Source organism: Microtus ochrogaster, linkage group LG4, assembly GCF_000317375.1.
Source record: "Microtus ochrogaster isolate Prairie Vole_2 linkage group LG4, MicOch1.0, whole genome shotgun sequence".
Taxonomy (NCBI): domain Eukaryota; kingdom Metazoa; phylum Chordata; class Mammalia; order Rodentia; family Cricetidae; genus Microtus; species Microtus ochrogaster.
In genome coordinates this window covers 53695234-53718071 of record NC_022030.1, presented here as the reverse complement: position 1 = coordinate 53718071, position 22838 = coordinate 53695234, and the positions used below count along the sequence as shown (strand labels likewise).

Genomic DNA, 22838 nt, shown 5'->3' with positions numbered 1-22838 from the left:
ACAACCAAACCCAATAAATTCAAAATGGTATGGTATAAGGTTATAATCTCAGTTACTCAGGAGTGGGCAGTTTAAAGATTTCAAGTTCAAGGTCAGCCTGGGCTGTGAGGTGAATGTCAGACCTGGTTGGGCAACTTAGTAAGACTGTCTCAAAGTAAAGAAAGGATGGGTCTAGCTCATGCCTAGGATGCGTCCCCAACACTAAATAAAACAAAGTAACAAATAAAATAATAAAGACAACCAGATTTTGGGTTTGTATACGGCAACTACTTTATTACTTTCAAATGCAAACTCTTTGCATTTAGTTTGCTATTTTACAACTTTACAAACTAGGTATAAAAGACCATAAATAAATGACATAAGTTATGTGTACCTAAAGTTCATGAAGGGAAGAAAAATACCTTGACAAATGGAAACAAAATAGAAAAATCTATGGCTAACTCAAAAGGTTGCTCAAAATTTTGGAACATGTATGAACCAAGAGATGTTCAGTTAACTTCCTTTTCAGGACAAATGAACTAAATCATAATATGCCTTATACATTCTAATTATAACCACCGTCCTTGCATATTCCAACAAACTTGGAGTAATACAAAATAAACACACTCTTCAGCATGTATCAATGCCTGATGTTATTTGGACAATGCTAAAGGAGTGAAAATATTGCTTCAAGAACTTTCCTTTACTGGTCGAAATTTGTGTCTTCAGACAAGTAATTGAGGCTGTAGGAGTGTACGGATTAATACACGGACCCTTCACAGATGAATACCAGAGGTCTCAGAGCACATATCAGTTGTGTTGTGAACACAACCTTTCCTCCACTCTTTCAGACATACCCAGAACAGTTAGTTCGTTATAAGACTGCCAAAATAATGGGAGCCTGCAGACACGTGGTGAAACGGCTTGATTTGGTGCAGGGAGCAGCTTGAAGCTGCTTAGTAGATCTGAGTAGACTTTAGCCTTCCAGCTCAGCAGACCAGTGCTGGCTCCTGGGCTGGACACAGACCCGGAAATTCTCCTTCCACCCGACCTCTGGGAAAGATGATCCACTAGGAGATTCTACCTCATTTTTTATTTTTTACACATATTTTTCAGGCATCAATGCATAGGCACATCCCTTTAAAAATATATTAAGGTCCCCCCAAAAGGGGCGAATTGACTTTGTCACTCTGGCATAGTTATGAGAATACAATGCCACACACCCTGTCAGAATGCAATAAATATTTATTGGTGATTTTCTCTACTTATTCAACAATATATGGTTCAGAATCTTTTTTTTTCCCCTGTTTTTCCCTGATTTTGATGTTATAGCTTATATAAATGGCCACAGTTTTGGCAACCACAGCTCAGAATAAGCAAGGCAGCCACTCAGGTTAGGTAAAATGGCAGTATGCTGGCTGGAGTTTGGTATCCATGTCCTGTTGATATTGAATCTTCTATCTACACCAGAACTCAGATTCTAGAAGACTGATGTACTTTCAAGGGCAAAAGGAGTTAGCTGCATATAAATTACCGGAGAACTTTCTACATGTAATTGGGGAACCTGGAATTGCTAGAAGCCATGTCATCCCAACCACACTAACCTCAAGAGCCACTGGCATGTGTGTATTGTTCTGTGACACGGGGACACAAAGTATTACTCCAGACACATCATCTCAAGGCTGACACACATCGCTAAGTTCATCTCCAAAAGTGTATGAATTGCATATATTTGTTCGCATTCATCAAGTTCATTTATGCAGGGAAACAAAGGCGACTTGTACTCCATCTGGGGTCGATCCATGGATTCCATCCCTTTCTCTCTCCATTGTGGAACTGGAGAGTCAGACGAGTCCCATCAGAATCTGCGATTGTGGTGACAGGCTTGTCACCTTGGGTGGGTTTCTATCCAACAATCATTCCATTGCAGAGGTGAAAACACATCTGTCCAAAACTATAGAATTGCTTCTTATGGTGAGTGTGACAGCTACGTTACTCTTACAGATACAGACCATGTAGCATTTCCAAGCTGTCTTCCCAAGGGGACGGCCGTGGTCTCCAAGCCGTGTGTATCGTGCGACTCTTTTCTTTGAACTGGTGATAAACCAGAACTCTCCAGGTGTAGCATTCCACAACATTCACAGGCAGTTCGAAGCATGAGGTTACACACGCGCGGACACACACACCACACACACACACACACACACATGCACACACACACGCGCGCACACACACTCACCTATGTACACACATCAAAAGAGATAATCAGGTCATATTTTAGTCTAGGAAAAAATATATTCATATCACTGCAATGGCACGCCCTGGGTAAAATGTCACGTCAGCAATGCATACCGTAGGCAGCTTACGGGACTGGCTTTGTTCTGCGCGGTGGCGCCCGACCTGGCGTCCATAGCAAAACCTGTAACGTTTGGTCACTCGCTGCCACTCCAATGCAGCAGTGACGTACAGGAATGAATTATGGAAATACGTATAAATAAAACCACAAGGGGTTAGGAAGGGCTCTGCAGAGCTGATGCCTTGAGACAGCGCACTCCTCCACGCAGCTGGAGAACAGATGCCGAAGCTTGGTATTGCTGCTTTCCTGGGCGAAGGGGACTTGAATCATTTCTTCCACTTTCCAGGTACAGGTGTTTGTTTCATCAAGTGTCTTTGCCTCAAAACGGGCAGAAGAGACGCCAAAGGAAAAAAAAAAAAAGAAACGTTCAGAAGAACCAAGGAGGGTGTGTTCTTTTTTTTTCGTTTCCAAGGGCTTTGTAATCAACAGGAAGGGCTGTGAGGCTGAGATAGCAGAATCTATTCCCTGTAGAGAAAAGAGACAAAAACGTCAGCCAGTGTTACCAGCCAGCAGTCAACCAACTTATATCAAACTGAAACAGAACACGCAGCATTCTGGATTCACAGAAAATGACAAGGCTCAGTGCGTGCTGAGTATCATTAATATGTACATTAATATGTACATGGACTAACAGGAACAACTCACTTGCCAATACACAAACTGTTTATAATTATCCAAACTCTAATGCTGTTATTATTTGAAACAGGGGCTCACTATGTAATTCTGGCTGGCCTTGAACTTAGATCCACCTGAGTGCTTGCATTAGAGGCATGCACAACAACATGTGTCTATTCAAACTGTTATTTTCAGAGAGAGAAAGAGAGAGAGAGAGCGAGAAAGAGAGAGAGCGAGCAAGCTGGACATAGCCGCACAAACTTAATCCCAGCATTTAGGAGGCAGAGGCAGGTGATCTCTATGAATCTGAGGCTAACCTTGTCTGTTAGGAAGTTCCGGGCCTGGCAGCCTATGTGGTGAGACCCTGTCTCATAAACAGTGACAAGGTGAAAATTAAAAGAAAGAAACAGGAACTGACATGTTTTCTAACCCCTCCTTTCCGGGAAGCAATAAGCCTATCAAACATAGGGTTTGAAATCTGACCATACACAGACGGCATCAGGTCCACATATACTCTTATAAAGGACAAGGAGAACTTGACCTTGAATCTCCACCACAGCTGCACCGTGCACGGGCGGGCACAGTTCTGGTGGGAAGACTCTTCTGCTACATCTGTCACCGTCTGTCCACTAACCCACTTCTTTACTTATTGTGGAAATACATTGACCTGTTATGTAATTGTATTCACAATACAAAGCAGACCTTGTGGGGACCTGCTCAGGTGAAGATGATATCCAAGGTGAGAGGGGACTGTGAAAGTTGACATCTGGCTAACATCAGAGTAGGTGTTCAGGCAGTCCCTTCATTAAAGGGAATTTTAGAACTGAAGGCATGTAGCTTATGAAGGGTTTTAAGAACACAATGTGCTCAATATACAAAGATGCTTCTCTTCGGAGTCAGTTAGAGGGCATGTAAATATCTCTACAGGTGTTGCCTTCCGTGTTGATCCATATTTTCTCCCAGCCTCCTATAAAGCAAAGTGAAGGCCATTTACCATGCAGGTCCTCTGCACCTGACCTGCGTTGTGATCAGTGGGGCTGCGTGCTGAACGGCTGCAGGTCACCTGGATGAGGTGGGAGAAAGCACCTCCTCCCCTGGGGAGCGCTCTCTCTCTCTCTCTCTCTCTCTCTCTCTCTCTCTCTCTCTCTCTCTCTCTCTCTCTCTCTCTGCTAGAGGCACTTCTTCCAGGGCACACCACAGTGTTGGGAAAGCTGTTATTACCAAGGTTTCATTATCTCTCTAATTTACAGGTGGAGGAACTGAGTTAGGAAGCAAAGCAGGCCGAGTTTCCAGTGTCACCGTTTCGGTTGGCTTTAGACTCCATAGCTGCCAGGATGCCAGAGTCTGGCACGGCACCCTGGGAAACAGTACGGCTCTCTTATTGTTCTCATGGCTTTCATGCTAAGACTTCTGGAGGCAGTAAACACTTTTACTGTTCCTGGGGTATTATTGCAGACACTTGGAACATCCCTTTTTGGCCGTTCCATTGGCCCTGTCTCTAACACAAACTACGACTCAGAAGGCGGCCTTTGAATGATGTAACCTTCCATATTATTTCATAGACAGAGATCCCTGCTAAGAAATAACAAAAAGGACTTCAGCACTACAAATATTGTTCACTTGTTAGGGTACCTTAGTGAAGTTATGCTTTGAACACATTCCATGTTTAGAAAAACATGTCAAGCCTCAAGTTGGTGACTTTTTTAAAAAAGGAAACCTTTTTATCATTCAGTACTGGCTGTAAGGTAATATTCTGTTTTCACTTCATGCAGAATGCCAAAATGTTTGTTTTTGTATTGGAATAGGACGGTGGAGATCAAGAACAATGTACTTGGACCAGTGAGATGGCTCAGTGGATAAGCGTGCCTGGTGCCAAGCCTCCTGACCCCTGAACTCAATCCTTCATAGCCACATACTGAGAACAGACTTGTATGTGTTGTTCTCTAACCTCCAGACACAGGCTACACACATAATAAAAATAGCCAACCAACAAAATCAACACTGCCCCCAGATTTCCAGAGCTTTTCTTCGACAGAACTCTATTTGTAAAACAAAGCAAGTCAAAGTAAAAAAGAAAAAAAAGTAGAACCCCACCCACATTTGTCGACTTTTAGCAGGAAAATCAAGAAATCCCAGACTTCAGCAAAAACAATAATAAAGCAAAAATTGTTAGAGTACTTAAAAAAAATCATATTCCTTGGGAAGAGAAAAGCTTTTTACAACTAACGTTCTAAGGCGGGTCTTTACTAAACTGTCAGCATTTGACAGCATCAAATTCAGCATTCCTCACTCTAGTCTATAAGAAATGGTTTTCAGGAAAAAAATGAAAGGGGGGTGGGAGAGGGGTTATTAAACCTTGCCAAACTCTCCGTTAAAAAGTGATAAAACTGAAATAGTTAAAACTCCTAGCACAAAGTTAGGCCTTTTGCATCTATGAATGAATGATCTATCCACATAATATACTGCTTTCATGAAGAAAGCTCCAGAATGTAACATAGAGAGGCTGTGTTTCCCTCAGGAACAGTTCTCTTGCCTTTTGCTGCCATTCACTGAGAGGCCAAGCACATTTGTTAATATCTGGATATTAGATGTAGTGTTAGGAGCCTTGGTAACATCTGGTGGGAGTCACTTAAATAAGGAAGCATTTTCTGTCTTACCCAGTAACCCCCATACCACTGACTTAGCTCAAGGGGATTCACCAAAATGTCAGTGGTGAGTGAGGCTAGGAACAGCTGTGACGTCCTTATAATCATCACTAACAACAGGGCAGCCATATTGGTTTCAGTATCTTCATTTATCAAAAGAGAACTGAAATCTCTCCCAACCCAGCTCCTGACAGTCAGGCTTTTCAGTGTTTCAAATGGAATCAAGTTAGAGAGAGAGAAGGAGAGAGATTTTTACTAGAGAGCCAACGCTCATTCTTTTAACTTACCTTGTAAACTTGGGAGTTGCCTCTTCAAAGCAGGGGGGAATATGAAAATTCCCCATTCAGAATTGTCACAGCCCACTATCCAGAAGGTTTGTAGCATTCCCAAATAAGACGTTATATGGCACAGCCTCAGGCCCAAAGAGACCTCTTTTTTCCAGTTAGGGGTAATAGGACTTGGGAGTTTGCATTTAAAAAAAAAAAGAAAAAAATCCACTTTCCTTTTCTTTCTAGCCCCCCATGTCATAGAAATCCACCAAGTGTCCTGGGCACTGAAGAGGCAACATGGGTGGGTCACGAGGCTGTCACCTGGATTTTATTCTGCGGTATGAACCAAGCCCCGACGGCCGCCTTTGAGTCCTTCCGCAATGCTCCAGGGCCCCAGCGAGGAGTGATGACAAAGGCTGATGCCACAGACAAAATCCTTCGGTTGAAATTCCAAACAGAAAGGATTAAGGTGACTTCGAAAACCCAGCATCTGATGGGGGAAAAAAGGGCGTCGAACTCGGAGGCAGAGTTTTATCTATATAAGTACATGTATTTTATACACCAGCGATGGACAAGAGTACTTCTGAGAAATTACTGGCTCCAGGTTTAAATCTGATGATCTAGGCCATTCACGTAAGCCCCACGGTTTCAGCAATCTCATACACCAAGCAACGCTGCAGGTATTTTGTTTTTTTTTCCTTTAATTTCAGAGGGCGAAGACGAAGTAAAAAAAGTGCAGTTCTTCAATTAAAGTGCATGGATGAGGTAAACTAATTTCAAGAGTTCTGAGTCTATTCAGTACTGGCTCAGACAGGGACCATCCTGCCGTGTATCTGCTGCATTTGGGTTCTCATCGCCTGGACGCTGCTTAAAATCTTATTCTGGTGTGTGAGGGCGGTGATGCCAATTCTCGCCAGGTCGCTGCAGGTGGGGCAAAGACAGAGGGAAAGAAAAAGTCACAGGGGTGCCAGGACCCTCTTTCTCAAGGCTTCATGCAGACACACATTTGAATCAGCCACAATCAGTACAGTACAAGGAAGGTGTACAAATGTTCCATTAAGCAATCCAATATAACAATGCAGGTACAATCGAGGTCATGTAAAATTATATTCTATCAAAATGAGAGGCATTCCAGTTTTCAATCTTTTTTTTTTTTTTTTTGGATGAGTAGGGAATGATTACGAAACTCAAAGCGAAACAGGAAAATACTATGAAATCTAGATTTACCCTTTGGTGTTACATCGCTGAGTACTTACTCCTGGTTCATGTGAACCACGGCTTCTAGCGTGGTGTACCCCGCGGCTGTGAAGTTATCCTTATACCGGTCCATTTTGATGGCCTGCAGCCAGTCGCCCACTGAAACTACAGCCGAGAATTCAGGGGAGCTGGGATCCAGCAACGCTGTGTTGGGTCTGAAAGTAGAATGAGAAGATATAAATGGAAAGATTTATATTGCATAGGACAGACCAGGGAAACAGAGGGCCAAACAAAGAGGTGTAAATGGGATAACTGTCATCCGAAATTAATGTGTACTTTTTTTTCTCTTTTCTTCTTGGCATTCATTTTAGATGGACTGCACTGGACATTGAATTTCATAGCAGATCTCTGCCCATCCTAACTTGGTAGAGGATGCAGGAGCCCTTGTGATTCAACCATGTGCAGTCTTTGGAAAAGAATCCACTTTCCCGCAGGACCACATACCACAGGCATTAATTAGTTCAGGAAACAGTGAAACACGAGGGAGGAAAACTGGGAGCTTGCGAGCTGCCAGGCTTTGATGGAAGTAGAAGAGTTCAGATCCAGCATGCTCTCAGCGAGGTCTGGAGACATGCGCAGTGCATTCCCACCATCCCGGGACAGCTGGAGTTAATCCGCTCTCTAATCAAGCCATGCCTGACCAACACGTGTGCCAAGGCCAACAGAAAGAAAGGGCGCTTTGATTGCTCTTAGGGTTGGGGCATGTGCTCCTCAGATTCCTCTGTCAATAGTCATTCCAATAACGTCAAAGCTCTTCTTATTGACTTAGTTATTAATTTATTCATTCTCAAGTCAGGTGTTTACTATTAGATCAATAGTCAAGACTGACTGGTTGCAGGCATTCTGCCTCTCCTCCTGATAGAGATGCACAAGGGATCTCTAATCCATGCAAGTTTTTAGGAGACTTGCAGTCATCTCCAGAATACTTAAAGACCACAGGCTAGCCCTTCAGAGGCATCTCATAACCCTCTACTGTAATTTCCTACATAGAACCACAGCTTTCTTACACTTCTCTTTCCCCTCAAAATCGTACCAAGTCTGTGTCTGAGTTTAGCATTTTAGCCTGAAACGGTGATCGTGCACCAACATTTAAGTTGGTATAATGTCCTCGATTGGTACAAGAAAAAAAAATGTTATTATAAAAAAGGAAGTTATTGTAAAGCCGAGACTTCTTTATACAGAATTAATCCATTCCTTGAAATTTTTTTCATCTTTACCAAAATTGTTTGATTTGCATTATTTCTCTTTCACATAAATATTTTAGCAGAAAGCTCCTTTTTTCAACTCAGCTCTGTTTGTGTTCAAACACGTGCCTTTCTGACCTTCCTTTTGTATCTGTTATTCCAGTTGTCTAATTCTTTCCTAGTGAAATGCAGCATTGGTTTACAGTAAGAATAATGAAGGTCGAAGTTAACAACATCACCACATTATTAACATACTAACGTTTTGTGTTTATTATTGTTTGTATTTACTTGTATTTTCACGCTATCAAGGGCTGCTACATGCTAAGTCCCAAACACTAAAGAATGGCCTTAAAGAAGCATCTCTCCCCTCCAATCAGAACGCAGTTGAAAATCAACCAGGTAGAGAAAATTCACCCTGGGAATTGAAGAAACTGACTAGATCTCGAAAGGAGGCTTGGGAGGCATTTGAACCCAAGAATAGGGGGGAGAACCTCACATGGCAGAAAATGTCTTTCTTCAGTTAGAAAAGTTATACACGGTCCCCGCTCAAATATGAAGTGAATTTTAGCCATGTTTAGTGTTATTTCAAGAGTTTGATGATCCCCCTTTTTGTCCAATGTGGCCAGGGGGAGGCATTTAGAAGCCCCGAGACTAGAAGTTTCCTCTCTTATCTGCTCCAGGGTCCCTTTGTCCTGAATTGGGATAGCAAATATATTCCTTCCCTTCCAGGACCTTAGGACCGCTTTGAAGAGCACTTCAAAAGTCTGAAAAGCTGAAAGGCCTAGGACACACTAACATGGAAGGGATGTTCTATTTTTAAGTCAGGGTCACAAGAAAAGAGACATCGTGAAGAAACTCAGATTTGGAGCTGACTGGGTGCCTCACCTGATGCAGGCAGACCCGAGTCTTTGACTCAATAATCTAATCAACAAGCCTTTCTATCTAAAGCAGATGAGTCTGGCGTCTGCTACTGAACCTGTTGACAGGAAAACTTCTTCTCTCAAGGAAACCTGCTGGTGAACAATGGCCTCGGGACCTTCATATTTTTCATAGACCTACAGGCTCTTCAGACTCAAAGTGACTGAGGAAGGCATGATCCAGGCTGCAGAGCTTGGAAGTGGCTTGTGAATTGGCAAAGGCAGGAATTAGGATGCACCCGACTGGTCTGCCACACAGAATGGAGTCCCTCATACATCACTATTAGTAAGTGTGGCAAACCTGGAGCTTTCTGGCCCGGTCCTCTTCAAGCTGTTGGGATTGCGGATGAGTTTGTCCAGCATGTTGACAATCTGCCCGAATTTAGGCCTGTCGCTCCTCTCTTTCTGCCAGCAGTCCAGCATTAACTGATGGAGGGCAATGGGGCAGTCCATTGGTGGGGGCAGCCGGTAGCCTTCCTCGATGGCTTTAATCACCTAGAGAAGACAACAGGATGATGTGGTAAGCTGCCAGAGGCTTAAGCGTGGGCGCAGCTCCAACTCCTTCGCAGAAGCCAACGCCAGGTATTGCTGGCGACGGGGGAGAGAAAAGCCAGCTGTTCAATGGAACGTGATGCCAATCTGAAACTTGAACTAAAGACGCATTGATATTCCAAAGTGGTTAGATCCCGATTAGATCACAGCGTGGTGTCAGGGCTTTGGCAACAGCCCCTCTGGCATGGCAGAGTTCTGCCTGGACTCTACTCCAGCACCAGCACACCTACACACCCTGGGGAGATCCACCCAGGGCCACCGCAGGCATTCTTTAGGAAGTCATTCCAAATTGAAATTCCCCAGGCATCACTGCGAACCCTCATTCAGTAGCTACTCTATCAGCATCAGTACCCACTTCCAGATCGCTACCCATTTTCCCTGGAGATCACGACACCCTTAGTTAGATGTCACCTCAGTCTCTGTCATGGCCACAGTCTGATGCTGATGTCACTCTATCCAAAGTGCTAGTAAGGCAATTCTTTAAAAAAAAAAATTTAATTAATCAATTAATATTTTTTTGGGTTTTTTTTTTGAGGCTGGGTCTCTGTATAGTCCTGACTTTCTTGGGGGTCACCACGTAGACCAGACTAACTTTGAACTCTGAGATCCGCCTGCTTCTGCTTCGGTGCTGGAACTGAAGGTGTGTGCTACCATCGCCCAGCTAAAACATTCATATTTTAAGGGGGGAATCCTTAAACATAAAAGAAAGTTTCAATGGTGGTTGCCCATTTTCATATTGCTCAAGGTCATCTGCAGTGGTTTGTCTACCTGCTTAATTAGATACAGGAATCACTTGACGTCATGTTAGTGTGGCCCTTCCAATGCGTCAGCACAGACTGCGCGATACTTCGTTACTTCTCTCTCTTTCATGACCCCCCTCCCCCTACCCCACCCCCGCTTTTAGGGACAGGCTCTAACAATATAGTTCAGTAGGCTACCCTCCCACTCTCCATTCTCCTGCCTTAGCCACCACGTTTGGCTCAGTCTCTTTGGCCTTTCCCTGTATCCCTTCCCCATTGTGATGTGACTCCTGAATTGCTGATTTGACAAATTCCAAGAACTACTTCGTACTGTTTCTCACTCATAAGACTTAATTGTGGGCAGCTTCAGATACAGGAAGCACTTCTTTTATTTGTTGGTTTTTCTTTGTCCTTACCCAAATGACTGCTGCCAGAAAGACAAAGTGCCACGGCCATCTCGTACCCATGTTGGATTTCTCCCACAAGGGGCTACTAACTGCTGAGAAACTGGCCCGCAGCCGGAAATAGTCAATTCGAGTAGACCTAGATTCTCGTCACAAATTTAACTGCTATCTTCTTACTTAGAACACTGCTTCAATCTAGCAGGCATCCTTTGACGGAAAAGCGCCTCCCAAGCTTTTTTCTATATCTCCCTGTATCAGAATTATCCGTTTCTTCTAAGGTAGAGGACTCTGATTCATTATATTTAATTTTGCCAAACATATTAGGTCAGGCTGAACCTTTTATTCTTTTATCTTTCCAAGTACATGGTATTGACTTTGGAGTTGATGAAAGCCTTCTCCATTGATGAGAAAGAAGGCAAACAGCACTGGGCCGCTGTCTAGAGAACTCAGGGATGAATACTCTCTCGAAGGCGTGCTACCCTGACCAGCTAGGAAGACAGCTCTTAGGTTAATAAAGCAAGTTCTTCAGCACTCTACTGAGTCTTTCGGGTGGGGGAGAAAAGATACATTTTTTAAAAAAAAAAAATTACTAATTTTGGTGTATTTTTCCCATTCATTTGCCATACACCCAATGACATCACTTACATTTCCTGATGATTCCTTACTGGCTCCAAATCCAGAGAGACAAACACATACAAATGATATAGCAATATTATTTGTGAGCAAGAAATGCCCTCAAAGCCACCCAAATAAAAAGCATAGACTAGTCAAATTGCTTTGCAGAAATACAGAAACTGTCAAAACAATTAAGTGTGCGAATAGGTAGGGCAGGAATATTGTTCTCATTAGTAGACCCTCATGTACCTAGGACTCCCTTGTTTATCAAGGAAGCTTAATGTCAACTAGCTCAATGTGTGAGCACACGCATGCCATGCTCATTGAGGGTACCTCTGTCTCTCTGAGCGACTGAAACCAAACATTGCTCAAAGAGAATACTTGAAGAAACCTAAAAGCAATAATCCCTTCCAACAATGGACTACACGGCCCTCCCCACCAACCCTGTCCATCTTGCAATTGGTTATCACTCATGCTAGCTGTTGTCTCTCATCCCGTCCACTGTGGCTCTTCTCTTATGAATGGTGCAAGCCTTCTTTAAACTGGTTAGACACACTGAGGAAAACCACGCCCCCATCCCCAACTAAAAGCCGCACTTAGATGTGAAGACATGGCTTCCCCATTGCTCCAACCACTCTTGTGTTCTTAGGAAGCTGCGCTCTATTTGGGTGTCTCTGTCAAGGATTTCTGGTTTCCTGTTGAGTTAGGTAGACGAGGCATCTGGAGCAGGCAGCATCCCACATCAAAATCAACATTTACAAGGAAAGCTTTCCAAAATGGAATTTAAAGTGCTCAGCTAGCTCAGAGCATGACACTCCCAAAGTATCATTGTAATCGATTAGCCAGGCACTATACTGTAAACACTCTTCTATAATGTCCTACCACAAGTAAGTATTAGAAAAGTTGAGAAGATACGGGTGCGGGGAACACTTCACTTCCAATGTCCCCAATTTTTCTGGAATTAACTAAAACATGTTCTAGGAAATCCCTGATCTGGGACTCTCTGTGTTTTGCATTTGTTTTTTCCTTTCTCACTGGAGATGTCTGTAATTAAATTCCATTAGCCTGGAATCTTATTAGTGTCATTATTGAATGTGTCTCTGAAATTGCATGCATCGTAGATGCTCCCTTACGAACTAGTCCAGATGGTACATTTAAAGGGACGTGCATAACTTACAGAGGGTCATTTAGCGAAGCTTTATTTAAGAGTCCTTGAGGGCCAAGGTCTAATTACAACTCTGCCAGCTTTAAAATATTCTCTAGATTTCGCTCAACAAAACTTTTGTGTCAAATTTACCACATGTGAAATGTGTTTCCTTACACTCTTTGCTTTGTTTTTCTACAGACCCACGGATCTCTTTCTTCCCCTCCACTAACCCATGGAAACAATTTAATTTTGGTCTTGAAATCAAGTTATTGTTGGTTAAAATGTGGAATGAGGTCACAAGGTATATTTATTTCTAATAAGAACTTCAATGACAGCATTTCAAACCCAATGCTTACTTGATCATATGGTAATATAGAACTTCCTGAATCTCAGGGTAAAACTTACGTCTTGATTGGACATATCCCAGTATGGTCTCTCTCCATACGACATCACTTCCCACATAACGATTCCATAGCTCCATACGTCACTGGCCGACGTGAATTTACGATAAGCAATTGCTTCTGGTGCAGTCCACCGGATAGGAATCTTGCCACCCTGTGAAGATTCCAGCTGTGGGTTATTTCCTAACTTTCCCAGTGATGTGCCAGCCACTTTTGTTTCTGAGTGCAGTGACTCAAACAAGCGAGACAACAGCATTCCTGAGGTGCTTTCGGTAATAACAGACTTGTTTGAGTAAAGTCTTCCAGGTTGAGGCAATTCTCATGTGTGTTCGTTAACCACAGGGAAGTGAACGAGTGATCTGTCTAATTACTCTCTGAGTGTTGCTTAGGGCAATATTATAGAAAGGAAATCTCAGGTTTTACATAAATACATATGTTATTTGGAGCCTATCAAAGGATATGCGGCTTACATTTGGTTTGCCTCCTTCCTGCATTCTCTCCTTCACCCTTGTAAAGGGAGTGCTTAACACTGCATCAGAAACAATGAACAAAGGAAGCCAAGTTTGGGCATTTCTACCCACCACACTGTCTCCGTAGTCTTCTGTAGCATGACAAACATACTCAATACATAGAAAAGGCAGTAGGACCTTCAAAAAAGTCAGTATTTTTTCCATGAAGGGAAGAGTATTATTTAATTAAATTACTTAAAATGAAAAAAAAATCAAATTAACAAACCAGAAAAAAATAAGATGTTTTCCAAAAAAAAAGCACCCTCAAATGCTTCTTGATTACTTTCAAGTGTAAAAAGTATATATACTTTTAGTTGAGTTTCAAACTTCCTGAGGCTCTATCTGGAGGAAGGAACTTGGACATAGATCCACACATGGCTACAGCAACCATTATTTAAGATTGTCTCGGCTTTATTAGGGCTTATTCATCAGATAATAAATTTGCCTGCATTGCTTTCCTGCTGTGTGGGTCACTGTGCAAACCCCATATACTGTGTTCATACACCTTATCTACAGATGGACACGAATGGCTTTCCTTAAACATTTTGCTGAGGGGTCCATCTATGTACATATATCTTTCTAGAAGCCTCTATAACTTTTCTTCTCTTCCAAGATTGAAGACAACAATAGCAGATCTCCTGAGCTCACCAAAGATGTTATCGGAAGCCAGAAGAGAATCTGCATGAATGTCGGAATTATTTGAGGACTGTGTGTTTATTCCTGCAGAATGGTAGCTTCTGATCGTGAGGCTAAGGTAGGTAATCCTGACCCTACCCTGAGCATGCCTCACTGGGTCCTAATCCCTGATTTTCTATTGGTACTAAACTGAAAGCCATTAAATATTGGGACATGCTCTATAAATTCTACACATCCATTCCCAAATTCATTAGAAATATTCAAGTAGAAATATTGCTAAGGCTTATCTAGAGGCAGGAAACTTCGCCCCCAAAGAACAGAAAAGAACCAAGTAGCGGAGCTCAGACAGGAAAAGGAGTACAGAAGAAAAAAGCAGAAAAATAAAAACTTTAGCGTTACAGGGATATATATTTGGCATACGGTATATACATGCATCCATGCACAATAAGTCATCCAACCTGCTGATTTTCATAATAATGTATCATTTGTTGAGTAAATTGCCTTTGATAGTGGCTTCTGATTTGGTTCAGTTTTAAAGACACCCTCTCGTTGTTCATAAACACTTTGCCCAAGAAAATTTAGGAGACAGAGAATTCATTTTGCTCTTAACTTGTGGCTCTACAATAGCTTTGTGCTAGAGTGGGCCTCAGATGGCCTCCTGTTCTAAAGGAGGTTTAAAAATGCATACAGAAATACGGAGAGGCCTGAAGGATAAGCAAACTTGAAGAAGAAAACAAGAATTGCGAAGACTTCTAACAACATCACAATGACAAGGAAGGGATCAGTTTCATCTGTGTAGACTCCATGCCAGAGGTAGCAAACAGTCCTTACCCTGGTAGTATAGGCCGCCTCGGGATCGTCCTCCAGCACCCTGGACATGCCAAAATCAGACACCTTGCAGACCAAGTTGCTGTTTACTAGGATGTTCCTGGCAGCCAGGTCTCGATGAACATAGCTCATATCAGATAAATACTTCATTCCAGACCCAATGCCACGGAGCATGCCCACCAGCTGAATGACTGTAAATCGGCCGTCATTCTTCTTCATAGGAAGAGAGAGAGAGAGGGAACAACTCCATTAGCATCAGGCCAAATCAATTATCACCAAGCATTTATTACTGCGTTCTCTTGGAGTATCTGTATCCGGCACGCAATGAAACTCAGCATTATTTCCGGGCCCTTCTGAGCAAAGTCACTAATTCACGAGCCGAGCGGGGTTGACTTCCTGTGATAGATGGAAATTGTCCAAGTTTAATGAATCTATGGCTCAAAGAGCTCCACGGTGTGAGAATAAATCAAATACCACCCTCGTTGCCCATGGATTATTCAATAGCCTTAAGAATCACATCATATTCTATTTCTTCTCTTCCTGAACCCTACTGAAAAAAATCCCACCAATGCAACGGGACAGAATGTACACAGGGAATCTGTTATCTGCGGGATACTAGTATTCCTCGGTTCATTAGAAAGTAGACACGTACCCTGAGAAACGCATCCAAGGAGCCGTTCTCCATGTACTCCGTTATGATCATGACTGGTTTACCTAGAGTTTCCAAAAGAAAAAACAAAAGCCCTTGATGAGCCGTGCAGTTAATGAGATAAAAATGGGCTGCGCAAAAATTTTACTGCCAAGACACCTGTCTTGTGCGATCTAATTTAATTAAAACAAGCCAAGCTTATGCCTCAGCTGTGGGAAGTGAGGAATGAAATATTCAAAGGACAAGTAGGCTTAGACTCCATCTGGAAGGTTAACCCTTCGGATGGCTTGTTGACAGGGTCCTTAACGAAAGTGGCCTCTGGTACCCAGGGATCACATGAATGGATAATTGCCCTCTTAAACAACAGATGAAAATGATAAATGGGCAGGCATGTTGGAATGTGTGTGTGTGTGTGTGTGTGTGTGTGAGAGAGAGAGAGAGAGAGAGAGAGAGAGAGAGAGAGAGAGTCTTTAGAATAATTCATTGATTTTATCCCCAAAGGGGCAGCTTGTGTCACGCTGAAGTCTATGGACAGAGAACGTGTCTTCTTTATTTAGAGAAATTAAGTTTTGTAGGGATGCAGTAACATTGAATACTCCATTATGCAAACATTCAACCTGAAACACACACCATCTAGATCTCTGCCCCCTTCTCTTGCTCCCGTCCTTGGCTCTGTCCTTTCTCATCCCTTCTTTTTGCCTCCTTTAACAACTTATCTTAACAAATAAACAAGTCCTTTTTTCAAAGTTAGTTTTGATTCTCAAGCTTTTTGTTTTTTTCCTAGAGAAAGAAGGAACATGAAGGTGACTGGGTAGGAAGGTAGGGAGGATCTGGAAGGAGTCGTAGGAGGAGAACAAATATAGTCAAAATGTATTGTATAAAATTCTTAATAAAAATAAATTAATTATAAACAAATAAAATCTCCAAATAATTTCATCTGAGACAGGAGATTGAATTCAGAGTATTGGACCAAAATTGTTGGAAGGTCTATGGGGACTCAGGGGCCAACCTTTTTGTCTTATTTTACTTCTCCTGGGGACCTTAGGAAATAACCTTTCTTTACTTTCTTAGTCACAGGCAATGAATCAGGTCTGAAATTCCTTCTTTGTAAGGGGTGCTGTTGGCAGGGGTGTGGGGGGCAGAGTGTCAGCAAATGCAGCAACCCTGTTATTTTTTTTTTCCACTAAGAGAACATGTAGCACAATACAGAGCAAAAGATCCCCTCCGATGAAAATAAAACCTGAGCTGATGAAAATATTTACTTTTATTGTTCTTGCTGGCTAAACTTAGTGCGTTAGTCAGAAAATGGGCTGGGATATCTCACTACAAAAAAAAAAAAAAAGCACTCCTTATTCTATACTGGTATACTCTCAACCAAAAGATGCAGTGTTTGGGACGGGAGAGGGGAGCACGGGATGCTCTCACTTCCGAGGCAAAACTTTCAAAGGTTTTAATTTCAACGAAGACCAATTTACTCTGTTGGCTTTGTATGTGTGTGCGCGCGTGTGTGTACACGTGCACATGTGTTTACTGTCATGCCTAAGGCATTATTTCAGAGGCAAGCACTTTCAACTAGGGAACGGCCACATTCAGATTTCCAGCGAGGAATGGTCGCTAAGAACGCTTCTGGTTTCGCTGGAAAGGGTCCTCGGGAGCGACTTTCTTAGGTCGTGTGAAGGAGGTGAGGGCTTTGCCGAGGAAATTTGCCTTCTGCAAGTCCTTGGACACAACAAAATCACCTGTCATCCTGCTCAATCAAAAGATACTTTGTCAGCTAACGAGGAAAAGTCGGCCGTCCCAGCCAAGTGTTAACACCTAATTCCATTTCCCTAGTTCCCTGGAGTTCTCAGACAAGATCCGAGAGCGGGGTGGGGGAGAATGTATGATCCCCTCAATTTAGATAGTTTCTCTGGGAACTGGTTGGTTATGAAAGCCCATTCTGATTGGGCCCTCTCACCCAGTTCGACCCTCTCCACCACTTTCTCAAACTCCAGTATTCTCCTGTCCGTTTATTAAAAGCGTCCATTCGTCAGAACCTTTAAGAGAATACCTTCTTCCACAGAAGGGCTTCTAAATTGAGCTGGGGTCTGCCCTGGGATGGAGTCAACGGCTTCCCTACAACAGGCAGGGATGTGAGAGGGGGGATAGCAGAAAGGGAGGGGACCCCAACAACTTCTCTGGTGGAAATTTTTAAATCATTCTAATTCAGCGACAAATGCATTATGCAAATGAACCCAGCCGTTTGTAACAGTTACAGCTGTAATAGCTGCGGGTTTTTAAAGGCGCGCTGGGACTTTAACACAAAGATCCCGTTTCTTCTCTCTTCGGCAGAGGTGCTATGAAAATCACTGTCTGCGGCAGGAAAAACACCAGAGTTGAACAGAGCCCCCTTTTTAGAGAAGGGACCTGCAGAAGTATTTAACGGCAATGTTATCTTTTAATTAAAGTAGTGAGGGGCTTGGGCAGCTTTGAAGGCCACAAGCAACAGAAAAAAATATCCTGTCTGTAAAACCAATCTTAAAAAGCAAATAGAACCATTCTATGCTAATTACAGCCTTCACCTGAGGTAGAAAATTATTTGTCCTAGGATCAAATTTCCTCTTTTGAAGAATTCCCTATGTGAGGGAGGATGTGCTCCTTCAGCCATGAGAGCACCCGTGAACACTTAAAAGAGGTGTGTGTGTTTCATTCGCCACTGTGCAAACCACACTAAATATTTTATTTTCTCCCCAAATAACCTTGCAAGGCAAGTTTTATTTATCTCCATTTTTATGGACGAGGACAGCAAAACAAAAGACTGACCAACCCACCAAAGCCCCCACCAGCAGAATTCTGATAGGAGGGTGAGCAAACGCTTCATCTTCGGGTCAGTTATTCTCAACATGGGTCCTGGACTTGTGGTACTGGTATATCACCTTCACCTAGTCCTTTAGGGATGTAAGCTTCTCCCCTAACCCCCACCCCTGCCCATTCAAACTTCTTCAGAGGAGTCCCAGGAAACTATGGTAAAAACTAGTAGGAAACATTTTATTACATTTATTTGTTTAGGGTCATGGGGGGGCATGTATGCCATGGAGAACTTCTACCGTCAGAGGGCAATCTTCAGGAGTCAAGTTCTCTCCTCCAGCCATGTGGGTTCCTGAGATGGAACTAAGGCCACAGGGTTGGCAGAAAGCATATTTACAAACTCCTGAACCATCATCTTGGTACCCATGCCAGCTTTGATTTGAGGTGCTTGCTTTCATTTTTTTTTTTTTTAAACAAAGTAACCTTCTGGTTTCTCTTTCCCAAGGACTGTATTTTGTGGCTTACTATAAATGTTTCCATTTTCCAAGGTAACTCACTCTAACCCCCTCCCCGTTTCTCGCTCACTGAAGCAGCTATCCGGATCCTTGCCACTTGTTGATTGACAAGCTTTTCGCAGGCATCTTAAATCAAAGAAGAGACACCTTGGCTTCATGGTCAGAGCCCCAGGCTTACAAGATCCTCGACTTGTACAAACCGGGGCTCTTGGAGGAGAGCCACCTTAAACACACGCTGCTTCGGTGCTCTCTTCCGTGCGGGACTTTATAAGCCAGTCCTAGCCAGCCGTGCAGATGTACACAGGGTTTGCTTCACAAAACGCATCTGTTGAGCTGTGTCGAGCTTGAACTGAAGCGTAGTTCACAAGCTCAGTGAACGCTAATGGGCTAAACTAGGGAGGGTCCAACCAGGTGTTACTGTGAAGAGGCGCTGAATGGCCACAGCCATAAATCGGGCAGAGCAGATGAGTGAATCCTCCCCCCCCCCCCCAAGAATAAAGATTCCTGAGTTTCGCTCTCTGCATCTGGAACCCAAGCTTCCAATACAAGGTGTGTGTGGCGAGCTTTTGTTTTGCTTTATATAAAATTCATTTCGTTTACCATCTGCTTGTGCCTACCCTGCAATGATCAGTTTGGTCTAGCAAAGATCTGAAAGATGGTGCAGCGTATCCAAAACTCTGCGGCATTAATTTGCCCCAAATCTCACGCAAGCTGCCTTGGAGACGGGGCATCAGCTGCAGTCACAGAGCCATTTAGGGCTGACTGAAAGATTAATGACTGGTCCTGCACTGCACCGATTTCCTCCTATTAGTAATCAGTGGGCCTGTGCCATCTGTCTTTCCCCTAGAAAGAAAATGTGTGTTTAATTTCCCTGTGACTCTCGACTTAGCTTCGTAGAGGGGGGATGACCCACGTACATTTGGTGACAACGCCTTCCAGGTGGATTATGTTTGGGTGGTCAAACTGGCCCATGATGCTGGCCTCGCTCAGGAAGTCCCTCCTCTGCTTGTCAGTATACCCAGCTTTCAGGGTCTTGATAGCCACACAGATCTCCCTCTTGCCTGGCACCTTGAGGCGCCCACTGCAGACTTCTCCAAATTCACCTGTGGGAGAAGAATTCCAGATGCACCAGAAAGAAACGAGAAAACCTTCATTGTATCAGGAACTTAGCCAGTGAGCCCCAAAGATTATTTTATTTAGTAACGCCCCCCCCCCGCCACAAACACACACACACACACAAAGCCTTATAGTAGGCACTATTCTTAGAGACTTCATTTTATCATAGGAAACTCAAGCCTAAGGTAAACCTAGTGAGGCTTAAACATTCTGGGTTCAACTAATCTGACTATAGATCTTACATGTTCATTTAGCTTATCCCCATGTTCATTTTCATGAAAATAAGTACAAATTTGTACCAGAGTTCCTTACAGACCATCACATTCATATTCTGAATGAGGAAATCTCAGTGCATAATATTTACATATATAGACGGACGCGCAATACACTCACTCGTACATGCGAATGTAATTGCGTAATTTACATAACTATTTAACATTCACAAAGGAAGCTGACTTATTGGCGAGACAGTCAGACACTTACCAACTCCTATGACTTTTTCGATTTTAATGCAGGAGGCATCGATTTCTTTGGCAAATTCTCGAACTGCCTGGTTGGGGTCTTCATATGTAAAGGGGTCCACATAAGTTCTAACACCTACAGAATGAACAAGGGATAAGGTGACGGGGCAGATTCCAGGAAACACGAATAAACGTAAACGGGAGAGGTCTATTTAAAAACAAAAACAAAACAACCAACCCTTCACATTGGAACAGTTGGGTTAGCTATATGGCCGTTGACATATGAAAATGTTTAAATTCTTGCTCTGGTTTCCATTAGTGGGTAAACAAAGAATTTGCTAGCTGCTTAGGACACTGCATGCAGCTCTACTGACTTCCTGGAATGGACTCACACTTCAAGGCTAAGAGTTTAAAGACAACTCATCCCTGGAGGAAAAGCGAATCTCTCATCAGGAGATTCAGGATGAGTTGGCTGAACACTTTCTCATAGCCAATGGCTCCTAGCTCCAATCGTCCTAACACTAAAGTCTTATCCCTCATTTCAAGTACTGTCTTTTATTGAAGACAATAGGTGCTCTCCCATTCCACAGGCCCTGTCTATATAGGGTATCACTTCTCCCCCATATCTAGACCAAATCAAATACATGACCAAAACTAAACGGGCTAATATGAAGACTAGATTAGTGTACACAGGAGGAATACTGGCCTCTGGCTGACTTGAGAGCAAGGACTCTAAATGCACCTCCACTTGCATTCTGTTTGGGAGAGGAGGTTCAGCGGGAGGTAATGCTATCTTCTAGCCGAATGTCTGACTTCTCTGACTATAAGCACCCACGTGCCGCGCTCGCAAACAAGCTGAGATGTGAGCTCGGAGGCAGCTGGTGACATGCATTACCGACAGTTTTCTACCCACCTCTGCACTGGGGACTTTATGTGTGATGTCAGCCAGCCAAATCTCCGTGGCTTTCCTAACTCGTCCATCTTTCTCCTTTTCCCTTCCTTGGTCTTTACGAATAACTGAATAGGTTGGAGTTCTTTTCACATAGCACTATCTTGTCATCTCAAAAAATAATGCTGGGTCATCGGGCTTCTTTTAAGTGTTTTCAACTACTTAAGTTAATTTCTTTGAGCTGACTCCTTTGAGCCCATCTGTAACAGCAACACCTAGAGTCCACTAACACATTTTTGATGTCTGTCATCCCAGCATCACCTACTACCATTACAGAACCTCTTATTCTTTTGTCATTCCCACACCCAAATTGTTTTGCTTATGACAATAATGACCTAGCCTGGTCACTGATGGTGGTGCACACCTTTAATCCCAGCAAGTGGATCTCTGGAAATTCAAGGCCAGCCTGGTCTACAGAGCTAGTTCCAGGACAGCCAAGGCTACAAGAGTAACCCTGTCTCGAAAAACAAGAAACAAAACAAAACAAAAAAAAATCAAAAAAAAAAAAAAAAAACAAACCTATCCATTACTTCTTGCTGCCCAGCTGCAAAAATGAGCCAGCTAGACGAATGCTTTTGCAGAGCAGAGGATACAATAAGCAGACACTAAAGAACTTCCTGCCTTTAACCTCACTTGGCATAGTCTAGAATCATCAGTTACACTTTGACATCCTTGAAGAATGTTATTTGGATAAGGCATACATTATACAATTATTAATAGACACATTAACCAACATTTCTAAGTTAGAAGACACAAAGCATGCTCTAAAAAAATGATATTACTTTTGGAACCAATTCTATACCTTGATTCAAATGTTTCTCTTCGTCTGCTTCTTGTTTTGCTTTGCTGTACTTACTCCGTCTATTTAAAATTTAAAAAAAGAAAATCATTTCCAACATGAAACTTGCAACAAAAAAAGCTGTAAGCAAATTCTTCCCGACCACAACAGAAGTCGAGTGGATAGGCAGTGCACACTTCACACATAGGAAAACTGAGGCTTTGGAGAGGCAAAATGAGAGAATGTTACCTCATGTTGAGTCGGAGTTACAAGCTTAAGCCACCAGAGCCCAGAATATCTATCAATCATCTATGTGTATCTATCTATCAATCATCTATGTCTGTCTATCTATCTATCTATCTATCTATCTATCTATCTATCTATCTATCTATCTATCTATCATGTGTATCTATCTATCTATCATGTGTATCTATCTATCATGTGTATCTATCTATCTATCTATCATGTCTATCTATCTATCTATCTATCTATCATGTGTATCTATCTATCTATCTATCTATCTATCTAT

At 42.8% G+C, this 22838-nt stretch overlaps 1 protein-coding gene across 3 annotated transcripts in view; it reads right to left on the bottom strand.

Annotated features, from left to right (window-relative positions):
* Nucleotides 1-252: 252 nt before the first annotated feature.
* Nucleotides 253-22838, bottom strand: part of Epha4 (EPH receptor A4) — a 144678-nt gene continuing 122092 nt past the window's right edge. For 2 of the 3 annotated variants that reach the window (XM_005361557.2, XM_026786217.1), the window contains exons 9-18: nt 22334-22392; nt 20605-20718; nt 19923-20108; nt 15707-15768; nt 15058-15267; nt 13086-13235; nt 9524-9717; nt 7121-7276; nt 5883-6785; nt 253-2800 (exon numbers count right to left, since the gene is read on the bottom strand). In XM_005361557.2, coding sequence (XP_005361614.1) covers nt 6671-6785; nt 7121-7276; nt 9524-9717; nt 13086-13235; nt 15058-15267; nt 15707-15768; nt 19923-20108; nt 20605-20718; nt 22334-22392 — 1246 coding nt within the window. In that variant the 3' untranslated portion in view covers nt 253-2800; nt 5883-6670. Of the gene's footprint in view, nt 2801-5882; nt 6786-7091; nt 7277-9523; nt 9718-13085; nt 13236-15057; nt 15268-15706; nt 15769-19922; nt 20109-20604; nt 20719-22333; nt 22393-22838 lie in introns of those variants that run through there. The other variant, XM_005361558.2, reaches the window with a different exon arrangement.